The 15115-nt window shown below is 39.5% G+C and overlaps 1 protein-coding gene across 4 annotated transcripts in view; it reads right to left on the bottom strand.

The window, feature by feature from the left end:
• FNBP1L (formin binding protein 1 like) overlaps nt 1-4901 on the bottom strand; it is a 59309-nt gene extending 54408 nt beyond the window's left edge. For all 4 annotated transcript variants that reach the window (XM_048313025.1, XM_048313024.1, XM_048313023.1 and 1 more), the window contains exon 1: nt 4706-4901. In XM_048313025.1, the coding sequence (XP_048168982.1) occupies nt 4706-4729 (24 nt within the window). In that variant the 5' untranslated portion in view covers nt 4730-4901. The remainder of the gene's footprint in view (nt 1-4705) is intronic.
• Nucleotides 4902-15115: the final 10214 nt, after the last annotated feature.

Below are 15115 nucleotides of genomic sequence, written 5' to 3' on the forward strand. Positions count from 1 at the left end.
TTGCTTCTTGCCCCAAGGAGCTCACAACAATAGTATCATTAAATCTTCTCTAGCCATTTCTTTTTAATCATGAAATCTCAGCACAAAAGCCCTCAGCAAAATTTCTGTTTTAAATATTTATCAAGAGGTGAGAAACAGATGGCTAGACTGGTTCTACAGACTGAAAATGTTCTGACATGGTATTCAAACTCTTTTTTTGCCAACTGCTATTAAGGGGTTCACAGGGGTTGGACAACAGAATGTGCATCAAAATTCAAAAAACATCCTTCCTGGTTGGTTTTTTTTTAAAGAGACAGAACAAACTCTTTAATTAATTTCCAAACAAGCCACTTCAGAGTGCCAATCACTGTGTCTCCTCTCATTACACCAAGAACTTCATTATCAGCTACGCTCCAGTCTCCAAAGCTTAGTAAGCCTTTAGCATCAAAGCAAATGCACTACATATTCAATTTAACAGCACAATAACGCAAGATGACAATAACCAGACACATTTTTTAAAATATTCTATATTAATGCTATTTGTACACTTTACATCCACCACAAAGAGAACTCCAGATGTACAGAAACATACACACTGAACAGATGCTCACACTGAGAAGATTCTTAAACATATCATAATCTATCATTTTTATTTCCAAATATTTGAAGTTACTACCCCCCTTCCTCCCCCCCCATTTTGTTCCATCTATCTATTCTTGCCTTCTACATTACAGCACATTTTGACAGAAGTCAGGACACTTTATAAAGCAAAAATGCAAATCTAACCACTACTTCAATGTGTGAACCCTCTTACTGTTCACGAGGTGAACATAAGCAAGCAGTATTTGAACAAAGCATGAAAAATCCCAAAAAGTTAATTCTGAAAAGTATCTGTATCTAAATTAACAGCAAAAATTTTCTTTCACAAATGAAGTGCAGCAATGCTACTTTGCAATTATGTGCCCTCTTTCATCAAATGATTGCTGCTTTACAAATGTTACCTACAAAGAAGTTAAATATTAGAGATAGGAAAATTCGGCAGCCAACAGCCAAATTCTCAAAAAATATACTTCATCTGAATTAGAGAAGACAAGACTTCCCAGTTCTCACTACTATGTTCTAACCATTAAGAGAATATTACGCAGAGCAGTTCACCAAAGTATCTTACATCTTCTGTGGTCATACCATAAGGAATATGTTGCAGAGTGACCACAAAGATATATACACTGATGAGAATAAAACTATTTGTTGAATACTACTTTCAAATCATAATCAAAATCCGCTATTATAATAAGAAAGCAGAAAAAGGGAGCATATTTCCCCCAGCACAGAAAATGTTGTGGAATGAAATAGTTCCAATCACAGGATGGCTTCTATGATTCAACGTCTATTTTGCTATTATTAATTGACATTACTTCATACAATGCTATCAAAAGAAACACAGCAGGGAGCATGCTGTTTAGCCAAGACACACTGAAAAGCACCAAGTGCTTTAGCCTACTCAAGACATACATGTTTTGTACAATGCATATTCACTTCAGAGAATGGTGGTGTACTTATAAAAAAAAAAAACCTTGCTTGAAAAACAAACAGCTACCAAATTTAAAGAATTAGAAAATACTGGCCAATCAAAGAAAATCTTTCCTCTGACCTTTCCCTGATGTAACAATTTAATTAGCATACATATGATTTTAATACCAGAATGGCCATATTTAATAATTACCACATAAATACCAGACATGAGTTCCTTTCTTTATCCCCTAATTTTTCTTCTGGTTCCTTATTTGTCTCTATATTCATCTATGCCCAGTTTTTTACTTTATCCAAAACAGCAAACAGTATAGAACTCCAGAACAACTTAAAAATTACAGCAGAAATGTAATTTAGCGTAAAATATCAAAAACCAGCATGAAGAGATAGAGCTTAAGAAGGCGGAGTTAAGGAGATACTAAAAAAGCCTGGTACAGAATCATCAAATTTGTTTCAATGAATTAGCAAAGCATACATACCTATATGCAAATGCCCTGAAAAACTGTAATCTCAATACCATTCTTAATCCTGAAAAATTCCACTTTATGAGATGAAAGCACTAAAGAAAGAGAGCTTTAGGCCCAATGAGGTGTCCAGAAAACCTGAGCAGAGGAGTTCTCTGCAGCTGGGAACTGAACACAGCGAGTTCTCATGCCCCTGCTGCCATCAGCAAACCCAGAGCAGCTCAGGCTGCCTCCCGAAGCCCCACTGATGCTAACAACAGGAAATGAAGGAACTGCTACACTAGAACACAAATATGTCTAAGAGTTTATTTTTATCTTGTTCAGAGCCCTGTCTTAGAAGACCCACAAATACTGTTTTTCCTTGTGTTTTTAACCTAGATTTAAGATACTTCTTAATGAATTTGATTTTGTGCCAGATCTTAAAAAAGTAATGTTTACTTGCCCAGCACAAGTTGTTAATACAATTAAAGTTTAATACTCTTTCAGTAAGTGAAGCACTAAAAATTCTTCCAACTAAGAAACCAGTTTGATTTATAAACATGTAGATTTTTTTAAGTATGATTAGATTCAATTTAAAAACATCTTAAAGGTATCCTGTAATGTAAAAACTTGCATTATCAAAGTCTAGCTATACAGTTACAAACAGACTATTTTATGCATAAAGTTACCTCACTGTGGAGTTGCAGATCATCGCCTGATATCAAGGAAAAAATATATTAAATTTTGCTGAAATAAAAGTATTGCAGTAAAACTTTTAGCTTAAAATTCTTGCATTATTTCTTCAAACTAATGCGTAAGAATTAGTGACTTACAACAAAAGAAATATAGTAGGTCAAAATAAATTTCAGCTAGTTTCACGACACCATGAGTTAAATACCTATCATTAAAGGGAAGCCTGAGGTCAAAATCCATCTTTCTGCATATGTTTCTTAAATGCATGACAAAGACAAGCACTTTCATACAAAAACTGAAGACAAGACAGAGTACAAAACCTTCGACTGTCATTTACAAGCTGAACAAAAAAAAATACAATTAAGTGGCTACAGGCTACAAAAATGAGCAGATATGAGTAACCTAAAACCCTATTTTCTAAAGCAATACATATTTAAGTGTTTACAGCCAGTGCTCACCCAAATGCCAACCCCCACTCTCCTCAAGTGACACTCACTTCTCACCTGAAGTACATGCAGGCATGAGCTACACACACACTCTTGTGTGGCCAATACAAACCACAGCTTTTTCTTATCCTTACTGCCAATATTACAACAGTTTTAGAACTCAGGCTTGTTACAGCAGTGCCATCAGTACTTAACAAGTGTATTTTGTCTGAATGCTCATCGTGCCTACAAATCCTAGTTAAGTACAAGGTACTATGCAAAAAACTAAAGTAACTCCTAAATACCTTTAAATCAGGCTTCTCCACGTAGTACACGTGATGCTATTACACCTTCATTTTGCATAATCAGACACAACTTAATTCAGGCGGCTTCAGGAGTTCCGCTGGCACTCCCAGCCCCTGCGCCCCACCCAGCCACTCCGCCCGCAGCGCCACGGCTGCCCTGGCTCTTCGGGCAACCCCTTGTCTCGGCGTTGAGCAGATCTTTGCTCCTCTAGAGAATTATAGCCCTGCACTACAAAATACTGATAAAGATATTTAATGCAACTCGAAAGAAAAAAAAAAAAAAAACAAAAAACAACAAACCCACTTAACAAAAACACCCTATAACGCTAGGTCCAGATTAAGAGTTCCTGGACGAGACTTCAAGCTGCAATGTTTAGCTTTCTGTAATTTTTTTTTCTTAGTACAAGTGTCTCTGCTTCACAGTCTTTAAAAGCAAATAAATGAAGGGCAGGCGGCATTTAAAGCGGGGACGTAAATGCTCCTTGGTACTCTTCTTTTTTATGCCTAAGCTTTCCCACGAGCAGCGTTAGCTCCAATAGCAGGAAACCTGAGAGAGGAGACACAACACCCCACCACTGCGAGCAGGCATCGCTGTGCCTCGCTCCGGCCCTCCCCCGGGAGAAGCCCCTTCTCTGCCGTCCTCGGCACAACCGAAGAGCCCTCGGAGGGAAGAGCGGAGCTTTAATAAAGACCTGACGCGAGACAGACACTGCCTGTCTTGTTGCTTCCAATTCTTCGTATTTAAAACAAATCCAGTGCAGTGTTAGCCAATGTTCTGCAGTACTTTTAGAGACAAAGATGTATAGTAGCTGCTTCTAATTAGGGCCGGCAGCTGAAAACGCTTTGCTCGTCTGAGCAGCCCGGTGGTTTTCGGGGGAGCAGCAGCTCTGCCGCCGCCCCGAGGCTGCCCGGCGCGGGCCGCTGCCCGAGCCGTGCCGGAAGCACGGTGAGGGCCCCGCCGCCGAGCCCCGAGCGCGGCGCTCCTCCGGCCGCACACAAAGCGCCCGTCCCGCCGTGGCCGCGCCGGGCGGGCGGAGGGCGAGGGGCCGCCCCGGGGAGCGCCATGGCCGCGCAGGCGGCGCGCGCGCACCCGCACCCCGGACGCGGCGCTCCCGCCCCGCCGCGGCCCCCGGCCCAGCGCCGCCGCCCTCCGCCAGCGCCGGACCCCCCGCCCCGCCCTGCCCGCCCGAGCCCCCTGCCCGCCGCCCCAAGGCCGAACAAAGCACAGCGCCTCCGCTCCGGCCGCTCCGCGCCTCCGCGGGACAGCCGCCCGAGCAGACAAGGGAAGGCGGCGAATCTCAGACACAATGAGAAGCGAGCCGGGACTCACCCACAGCTCCGTGCCCCAGCTCATGGCTGCTCCGCGGGCAGTGCCGGCTCCGGCAGAGGCGGGGATGAGACGTCGGGCGGCGGCCGGAGAACGGGGCCCCCCCAGGCAGCGCCGGTGCCCTTGGTCACTGGGGAGAGGCGGCGGCGAGGAACGACGTCGCTCCCAGCTCCAGCTCCGCCTGGCTCGGGAGGGGGAGCCGCGGAGGAGACTGGGAGAGGGGCGGGTCCGGCTGGAGCGGCGGGGTCGGGCCGGGAGCGGCCGGCGCTGCCTCGGAGCCCCGAGCGGCCGCCGGACGAAGGTGTCGCGCCCGGTGCGGCCCCGCGGCCGCCGCGTTGTTACTCATTAACGAGGCGGCGGCGAGGCCCCGGGGCTTCGTGTCCCGCCCGGCTGCGAGGCCTCCCCGCCTCCCCAAAGCGCTGAGTCACGGCCGGGAGCGGCGGGGTCCCGGCTCGCCCCCTCCTCACCGGGCACCGCGCCGACACAGAGACACAAAGAAAGATTTTTCTATTGTTTACATCACAGCTCTATATGTAAATCACAACTTGAGATGTTAGGAAAGGTGAGGCTGCCAGCTGAGGGAAACAAGCCCATTTTTGATAGAGAACTTGGATGAATCACATCATTGACTGTAACAGGGAGTTTCTTCAGCAACTAGAAAAGGACAGGTGTTAAATCCTTGTCAAAGATTATTTTTCCACCAAAGTGTTATAAAGCTACTAATAGAAAGCAAATGTTTTTAAAGCCACCTGACTTAAGTTCCCCTCTGGGGGCATGAATTTCTTCATTTTCCTCTCATTTTTTGCTTAGAAATAATTTTTATAAAATGGGATAAATTACTGAAAATACTCAGCAAGCAGAACCCATATTGAGGATTAAAGTAATGAAGCAGAAATATTTATTAGTAGTTTTTATAGTTTAGTTATATGTTTGAATTCACTCAACATGGCTTTCAGAATTAGGAAAAAACAATTTCCATTAAATGCTGGAAAGATCAATCAGCCTTTTGCTTAGCTACCCGCTTATCACATATATTTATACAATTCTTAAATAATCAGATGATATAATGAAATAACACGGGTTCAAAACACAATTAAGTAAAAATTAAAAGAATTTGTTCATTTTATATGCTTTCAATGTACCTGTTGTAAATTAATACCTATAACATGCTGCACATATAATAATTTTAGAAAGAGGCATTTCAACACTTTTTAATCACACAGTAATCCATACTCCACCGTGTCCCAACCAAGGTTTATAAATGCACACAACGATCTGGGCAGCTTTGGTTTCGCATGCCTGGTATGACACTTTTTTTTTAAAAAGGGTCACTTAGAGAAACAAATGTACACTGAACCTTTAAACACTAGAGGAAAGACTCCTGATGTGAATTTGAAATTTGTTGCCAGCTCTTGGAGAGACAGGATTTTTCACTTACTGATCATTTCAGGAAAATTCAGATTTCCAATTGTTTCAGTTTAGATATCTAAAAATGAACCGTAGAGAAACAACTTTAGAGTTAAAATTTTCAACTTTAGAAGCCCCAATAGAGTATTGAAAATTAATCTACTGGAAAATTGATTCTAAATTCTAAATCTATGGATCCAGAAGCTTTGGAAATCAGGCACTTAGTTGGCACTCAAATTTAAATACTGGCCTTTCATTGCATTAAATATACATCAAGAGAGTTTCAATGCATAATATATGTATTTATATTTGTGGTTGGGTGATTGATACGTGAATTCTCAGGTTCTTTTACTTAACTCTAATTTAAGAATTAACTAATTACTCCTAGTTCTGCAAAATGTGCAATGCCAACATTCCCAACATGTCAGAACTTGTTTTCTATTTAGAGCAATGTAACAAAATCAAATAGCTTCCGGTGACTTGTAGACAATTTAGAAGAAGGAAACTGCAGCCTGTATCATGGGTACATTAAAACAATATTTAGCTAGTCAGTAATGCTTAAAAAGCCTAATTCTAGCAATGAGAGGTTTTCCCAGGACAAACAGGATTCCTTCTTTCCAGGCAGCTCTCCCCAAAAAACACTTTTACAAACCTGAAGGTAAAGCAAGCATCAGGGCTGGAGGATGTTCCAGAGATTCTGAGTAACTTCACAACCTCCAGAACTGACTGAGAGGCTGCTCTGACATGCTGTGTAAAATAGGACAGGTGTCATCACAGCAGCCTCTGGGCTATACCTGCCTTTTAAGAGCATATGTACACGATAAAGAGGAGCAATCAAAAGATATTACTGAGCAGGTTTTGAACAAGCTAGCACCAGAAGAGGACACTATCACTGCACCTGAGTACCACTGCAGTCTGGCTAATTATTCATCTTTGGAAGTTAACAGTTAGACTTGGAAAGTCAGGCTGATTAGAAGTTGCACACAGTAACATACGGTTTCTCGGACCCACCCTAGTGTTTCTGCAGGCATTGTTATTCTCATTTTGTAGAGAAATAGCACAAAATCTGCCTCAAAGGATGAAGAAGTTTCCAAAAAGTCAAGTGCAAAGCCTGTTCTTCCCAACATACTTCAGTGGTTTTATTAGTGTTTGAATTTAAATATGAGCACAACTATTTTCAAGATTGCTTTCTGATTTTTAGTTTGCTTTTAACCCATACTTCTTCCAAAAATGGAAGCACTTTTATGTATCAGGTACATATATAGAGATGTGCATTTCACCTTTACTTAACTAAAAATCAATCAGTAAAGAAGAGATCATAGTTCATCACAATAAGCTATTGTGATACAGGTAATTGATTTGAAGTTAAAGACAAAAAGCATTTAGACAAATTATCGCAGAATTTGGAATTCATGAACAATACATTAAGAACATGTGACTGAAACAAATTTTAATTTATTAAAAATAAAACAGAAGTCTTAGCAGCATAATACTTACCACTTCAGCTTAGAGAGAAGTCTGACATCAGTCACTCTTATCCCCTTTTCCTGCTTAAGCACACTCTTGCTCTAGGAGATTCCCGAATAAATGGAATGCTAGGCTCTCCTCCTTCAGCAGTTCAGGATGTGGAATGACCAAGCTGTAAGACAAAGGGAAGAGTCTGCCACATCTCTGCAGGATATTGCCAGAAATGTTAAAATTAATCACTTAGAATTTTGACATTGTTTCCATTATCAGGGAATGCAACTGGCCCTAGGCCTAGAAATAATTAAACAAATATTACCGTACAGATTTTTATTCTTCTAGTCACATCCTTAAAATCATCAGTTGGAGGAGGGATGCAACTAAAGGGACTCAAGAACACATTAAAGACATATTCAAGTAATTTTACATGCAGCAAAGGCTTCATGATAGATTGCATTGTTCTAGTATCCTTGTAAACCACTAGCTTCTTCTGGCAGATGATGACAACTTACTTTTAGCTTAGAAAATTTACTTTTATATTTAGCTGTTTCCCCCATCATTGACTCATTAATGCAGGCTTTAAAAGAAAACTGCCCAATTCTGCTTTTGGACTAAATCCACGTAAGTCTAATAATTACAGTAGTTGTGTATTTTGTTAATTCTGTTCACTTTTCAACAGAATCTACTTGAGTTTCCAAGTGTACCTAAGGATATTATCTTGGCAGAAAAACAATCTGCATCATTAATTTGGAGTGGCAGAAAAGCTGTCTGACACTCCCTGTGGGCACGCTTTCTAAAGACAGAAGCAGCTTAGCTTTCCACCGCCACAAAACTCAGCAGGACCAAACAAATTACTTCCAAATATCTCTATCTCAGTGTGAGGTGCCATTAATCCTTTTCTTTGCTAGCCAGCAGTCTTTGTCATATTAAAATTGGATTTTTACTCCACAAAAACAAAAAAAAAAAAAAAAAGAAGGGTTGCAAAAACTGTATTATCTCTTTCTGCTTCAAAACCAAAAGAATTTAGCTCCCTCCTCCCTTTGCACATGTATTTCCCCCATCACCAGCACTCTAAGTGCTGTAATTTTAAAAAATATTGATGTTCATAACACTTCCATGTGGTGAGTGGGTAATCATTACTTCACAGCTCAGGAAATACTTTGAGACAAAAGAATAGGTGTCTTGACACTTCAGCTTGCGCCGAGTTCCCCACAGACTTCCTGTGTCTCCCAGAGGCTGGTTAACCATAACCAGCAGTATGCAAAGCATTGGGAGCTGTGCATCTGCCTAGAGACTCACTTCCACTCGGTTCCTATTTCAACTATTAGGCAAAATAAACTTACGGTTTTACTCTGAGTGCTGATCTATTTTTTATTTAAAGCAGAAAATTACCCGGAAACTATATTAGTTAGACCACACCACTCCTGCTTCAAGGCAGAACGAAAACTTCATTTATTAGTACAAACTCAGCCACCACTTAGAATGACCTAATTCTAATTTTTTTCCTATCTCTGAATTTTTGTGGGAAGAACTGTACCCTTTCATCTTTTCTAGTCCAGTTCCTGTACTGAAATGCATTTTACATAGCAAAATAAAGGCTTGTTTCTTTTTTTTCCCTCTCATCTCAGCAAACAGAAATACATCAACAGTGATTGAATAACAGAACTGAAAGGACACTACATACACCAGCTATAAATAGGAGGAAAATGAGAACTTCCATCTGCTTTTACAAAATATCCTGTGCTCACTTTTTTTGCCTGCACTATAGTCAAGAGCACATCTTTCCACACCATATGTAGCAGAGAAAATGTGTTGTCAATCAGCATCAACTAGCAATATTATAAGTACAAACAGCCTTATTTCACAGGGATTTACTTTTTTCTCAGTGAAACAAGACTATGACATGATAATTCAACATTTCCTTTTGATAATATAAACTGTATCCCAACCTGGAGGCTGGACAACTACAAAATATCAGGAAATACCCATAAATCATTACTTTAAAATATAATTTTCAACTCTCTAATGCTTGTATTTCCTGCTTGAATACTATAAATCCATTTGCTTCCATTGTACATGTCTTCAGAATTATATCCAAACATAACCGTAAACGCCAGGGCTTTGCTACCTTAATTTCTGTTACCTCCAGTTCACCTAACCCATGTCTTCTCCATTCTGCCATCAACCCCTTCCATGCACGTTACTTTAAATTAAAAGAACATCAAGCCACATCTAATGTGCAGAGTTAGTATGGCCAATGTGAATCCTGACAGTCAATTTTTTTTCATTGCCATATTATCTACAGGCATAAAGATTATTTGAGATAATAACCAAAAACTTGAACAGTCACTGCTCTCAGCATCAATAGCAGCTTTCAAGCAGAGTGTATGGATTGACGAATGTATCAATACTGCAAGATGGAGACTGTCATGGTACTAACTCGAGCTGTAGAAAAATGAAGAGTGGATGAATGTGTAGCAAAGGATCAGCACCACTCATTTTCAGACTTGCTAACCAATATTTTACTATCATCTGACTTTGAATTACAATCAGAAACAAATGTATGCGCACTTGTGCAAAATCTGCCTTACCATTTGAACACACTCGGTATCCTAGGTTACTGTTTAATCTCTCTAGCGAGTTTTAATTTAGAACTGGTTCGCGCATTTTCACCACAGAGCGGCTCAGGTCACCCTCTCAGCAGTTCGGGCAGACGCAGCCGAAAGCCATTTCCTGGGCTCGACAGCCGCCTGCCGGCAGGGCCAGCCCCGGCAGCGGGACGGACACGGCACCGGCTGCTGCTGCACCAGCCGCCCCCGTCCCACTGACCGCCCTGGGAGCTACAGTAATAGGAAACCGAGAGGGCCAACGACCCCCTGACTGTCCTACCTTCCATGCAACTGCAGGTCTTCACTTCTCTCCCTTAAAGGATTTTATTTCAGTGGCCAGTGGTTTAATGTCAGGTGTCCTTCCCTTACTTTACACCTGGGGTGGTTTCTCCTCCTTTCATGAGAAGGTTGATGTCCGTGTTGCATGATACTATATTTAACTGATGCATGGAAAAAATTCCAAAGGATCACAATCTGTAGGGAAACTCAAAAGTTATTCACATGTCAGATAAAAGCCTTTCCCTCCCACTCTTAATCGCTTTAAAAGAATAGGAATCAGTAAATAAATCAACAATGGGAATGAGAACAGTGTGCTATGCATAGAATAGATATCCCACTAAGCAAATAATTTACCTTTCTGTCTCCATCTCACATTAACAAAGATAGCTACAACTCAGTTTATCATTTTTATTTGTTCCAAGCGAGATTCTGATCAGAGACTAACTGCAGAAATTTTCAAATAATCCCAGTGAAACAAAACCAAAAGTAAAGAAATCACTTATTTATGAAAGAATTTTGGTTTTGTAACATTACACTTTTGAAGCTCTATTTAACTAAATTCAAAGAGCAATGCTTGCTCTTTGGATTTCAAAGGCAGATCAAATCCAACAGGTAGCCAACTGCATCCTAGTAAGAGACTTTTCTCCACATCCCTTTGTCTTCGTACATTTTTCCCTTCAAGACAAGGTTACATGCAAAGGGAAGAATATACACAATTTATTAGGACTGTTCTTTTCCCTCCCTAACACACTCATCTTCTAGTAGCCAAGGTTTTTCCCTTTGGATTTACCACACCTTGGGAACTCCCCTTATGTTCAGATCTCATCAGCTGATGAATTTCCAAAAATTAAATACACAGAACACAAGGGTTGTGTTGCTACTTTGTGTCCTTAATACATAATCCACAAAAAGAAGTTATCATGTCACTATTTCCTATGTCCTTTTTTCACATTAAAAAAAACCACTATTCTCAGCACCAAATCAAAAAATTGACTAAATGTGAGGAATAAATTGCCCCTCTGGGTTGCAATATAGAGACCACTGAGGCAGGTTACAAAAATATATCCCAACACAGATATGTATGAAAACTATATTTCAGCATTCAGAAGCTTTATCCTGTGTCCATAAGGGAGAAACTTTTAAATATGCTATTGTAACAGTCAATACTAGAGATTTCATTTTAGGGAAATGTCCAATTCTCAATCCCTTTTGCACATGGGTAAAGCAAAACACAGTTAAAGCAATCAATGAAATGTCCTCCCTCCAGGCTTGCCTGCTACTATAATTCTTCCCACAGGACTGCGTGATTCATGCCCCAGATCCTTCACATCTAGGAAGGGATGCATGCCAGCTGATCATCTTCCTGAGAGCAGTCTGAAGGGTGATTTTTGCCTCAGAACATCCACCAGTGCTTTTAAAAAAAGGTAAAATGATACTTAACATTTTTTTACCCATTTTGGAAAAGATAACTTGCTAGCAGTAGTGACATTGACCCATTTTCACATCCTGTAGACAGGATAAATACCTTTTTCATATTCACTCAAAAGCTGCCCCTTCATTTTAATGATATAATGTATCAAGATAAACTAATTTTTTTGTCCGTAACATTTCATTTTGTTTACATTTTTAGAACTATTTCTTTTTAAAAAGGCATCTCAAAAACTGTAAAATTTTTTGTAGAAATGAAAATATTATTGTTTCCAGCATTAGAACACATTGAAAACAAGTTATTAATGATTTAAGGCTAATGAGTTTAGTTGCACACAACTTGCCCAGCAATCCCATACAATTAAATTACCAAAGGTATAGAACAGCTAATCCAGTCAGATAATATGGAAGATATATGTAAGTACATATTTAAGAAGCAACTGTATTTTAATTTTGAATTTTATTTGCTTGAATATTAATTATCTGTGTGTGAAAATGGCAGCAGTTAGCTGTTTACATTACAGTAGAATAATAAAAAAAAATTATTGGTCACATTACTCCTTCATACATATTTTCTAACATTTTTAGAGAGTGATGTCTCCTTTACTGCAGGCTGGGATGGTGAACACTTTTGGATTTTGCATTACTAACACTGCCACTGCCCTGATAAATTTACTTCTCTCCCATGGATTACACTGCTGCCTAACTGAGAAAACAAGCTACTTGAAACTAAAACAACATTGAATTTGATTTCTAATTCAGCTGTGGTTTTTCACTCTGATCTGACAGAATGAAACTTGAATACAACATTAATGAAACCAAGTCCTGATCCATAACCAGCAATCCCAAGCACTGTGCTATTACAAAAAAATGTTTTCATCTCTAACAATGACTTTTACAAGTCTGTTTTCCCAATTACTTGCTTTCTAGATGATTCACCCTACCATGAAGATAACATCTTTTTCCTCTACACAGTGCACCACCTTTTAATTCTGTAGCATGTGAAAGTGTTAACTTCAAAGCACAGTGTAACATTGCCCACACCTAATTAATACTTGTATCATGCTTTGAAGATGTAAAAGTTTATGGTTACTGACTAGTAAGTTTTGAACTAATACCAAAACTGGACTAATTACTACTGAAATGAGTGTGGAAATCATTCAAAGTTACACCATACAATATTACTATTCCAATGTTAGTCACCCTGGGTGGGAGCTGAGGGATAAATAAATCATTGCCTTTGAAACAAGAAAAAAAGAAATCTCTGAAGTATTACAAAAATGAACCATGTGAACATTCAGCCTTAAAATTAAGTGTAATCTTTATATAGTTTAATATGCCTCTTATAAGTCTTCACCCCAGATATGCAAAGCATAGTAGCTGTTCCCCTTTAAAATGCAGGAAAAAAACCCAAACTGGTTGTAACAAGTATTGTCCATCCTTACCTGAACTTTTGGGTCAAGCTGTGAGACAGAAGTTTTCATTTATTCCTGTAGTTGATGCAACAATAAATCATAGCCATGAAGAATTAAAATTAAATGTCTCTTGCCCCAGCATATGCAGGAGCATCATCTATTATGGATTTCTAGATTACTGAAATTTCTGCTAGGCTCACTCACACAGTAAAACCCATGTTTATTGGATGTATCCATGACTGATGTATGAAATTAAGTATATCCAATTGGATTCACTGTCTAATTATTTTGTTGCAAAACCTCCACTCCCGAGGTATTGGCTTCAGTTGTATTACAGCACAGTACCACAGAACAGAACATTTTCAGTCCATCTGTTTCTTTCCAGAAATGCACCCTTGTTGCCCCACATACCCAAGAACTGGCGTAAGTCCTTCCAAAGCCATTATTAAATTCTCAGAGTTACTGATTTCTGTAGCTATGGTGGCATGGAATCAAAAAGAAAAGCGCTTATTTAAATCAGGGAAAAAAATTCAAACTAAGCACAAACATATTTTGAACAGGAACCTATGGATCCTGATTGCCAGCAAACCTTAATGGGCCTACAGCAAGGCTCACAGACACTCTTTTTCACCACTGAGTTGCACCCATGCAGCATCCTTTAGTCCCAGATGGGACTTTATTGAGTGGACTTTTAACAGTTCCGACAGCTCAAAGAGCTAGTACTGACTGTAAGCAAAATCCATCTGAACACTGGCCAGCATCCCACTGATGTGCACTGTAAAGCTGCAGAGTAAAACTTTTCCATGTTAGACAGGTTAATAGTATAATACTGAAAGTAAATTTAACCATAGCATGCTTTACCTCTCACATTACACTTCTCCTCCTCCTCCTTCCACATGGTTTTGTGCATGGTTTACACAAAATCACAATCCAACACTAGGAAACTAAAATGAGGTACACATTTCAGAGTAAGGGTTTGGCTGTTCCACAATGATCATTAAGTCACTTTACTTGGCATTGTTTCAAATGCCAAGTCACCTTTACTTGGCTTTGTTTCAAATGAAAACAATCTTCCCATATAAAATGATCAACCAAGCATTATTACACACAGCCCTCATTTGTGAAGGTACTTTTACAAAATCTGAAGAACATAATTTATATTTGTGGCTTTGAGGGACATTTTCAATTGTAGCAGAAATTCCAGTGTTTCAAAACTAAGCTCAGTTAGCCACAGGCAAATACTGAAATTCAAATACCATTTTAGGCATTTGATGTTTAGAATCCCTAAGATACTCCTAATAAAAGTACCTCAGTGTAGTAAATACAACTATATTTATTATCCACTAATGTCATGCAGACATGCACTTTATTAAAGCAATAGAAAGATTTCGTAAGAAAGTCACTTGAGCACTCTGAAACAGACTGTCAGAATAATTATGGAAAACCCACAGATAATCTCATCAACTCAATATTTAAGAAATAGACACATCCTTATACATGTTTCTTGTGAGACAAAGCAACAATATAGTTCACTGACCAAACTTTATGCTCCATGTACCTGGTGTACCAAAAACATCAAGGGTACCATAAACTCAGAATTTTGTCTTCACTGAGCAGCTCCTGCATGGAAGCACAACAGCAAAGTAATACAAAATTTGTTTGTTGAAAGATCAGTGAAGATTCTCCCTGCAAGTGCCAGTTTATTTTCATACTTGGGGAGGAATGGCTGAATAAGTAATCTCTAATCATGACTATCTACATTAAATTAAATTCTTACTACCTCAGTCTCTGCCTGTGGCCTTTCACTTCGT

The sequence above is a fragment of the Corvus hawaiiensis genome, chromosome 9 (genome assembly GCF_020740725.1).
Source record: "Corvus hawaiiensis isolate bCorHaw1 chromosome 9, bCorHaw1.pri.cur, whole genome shotgun sequence".
In the NCBI taxonomy this organism is placed as follows: domain Eukaryota; kingdom Metazoa; phylum Chordata; class Aves; order Passeriformes; family Corvidae; genus Corvus; species Corvus hawaiiensis.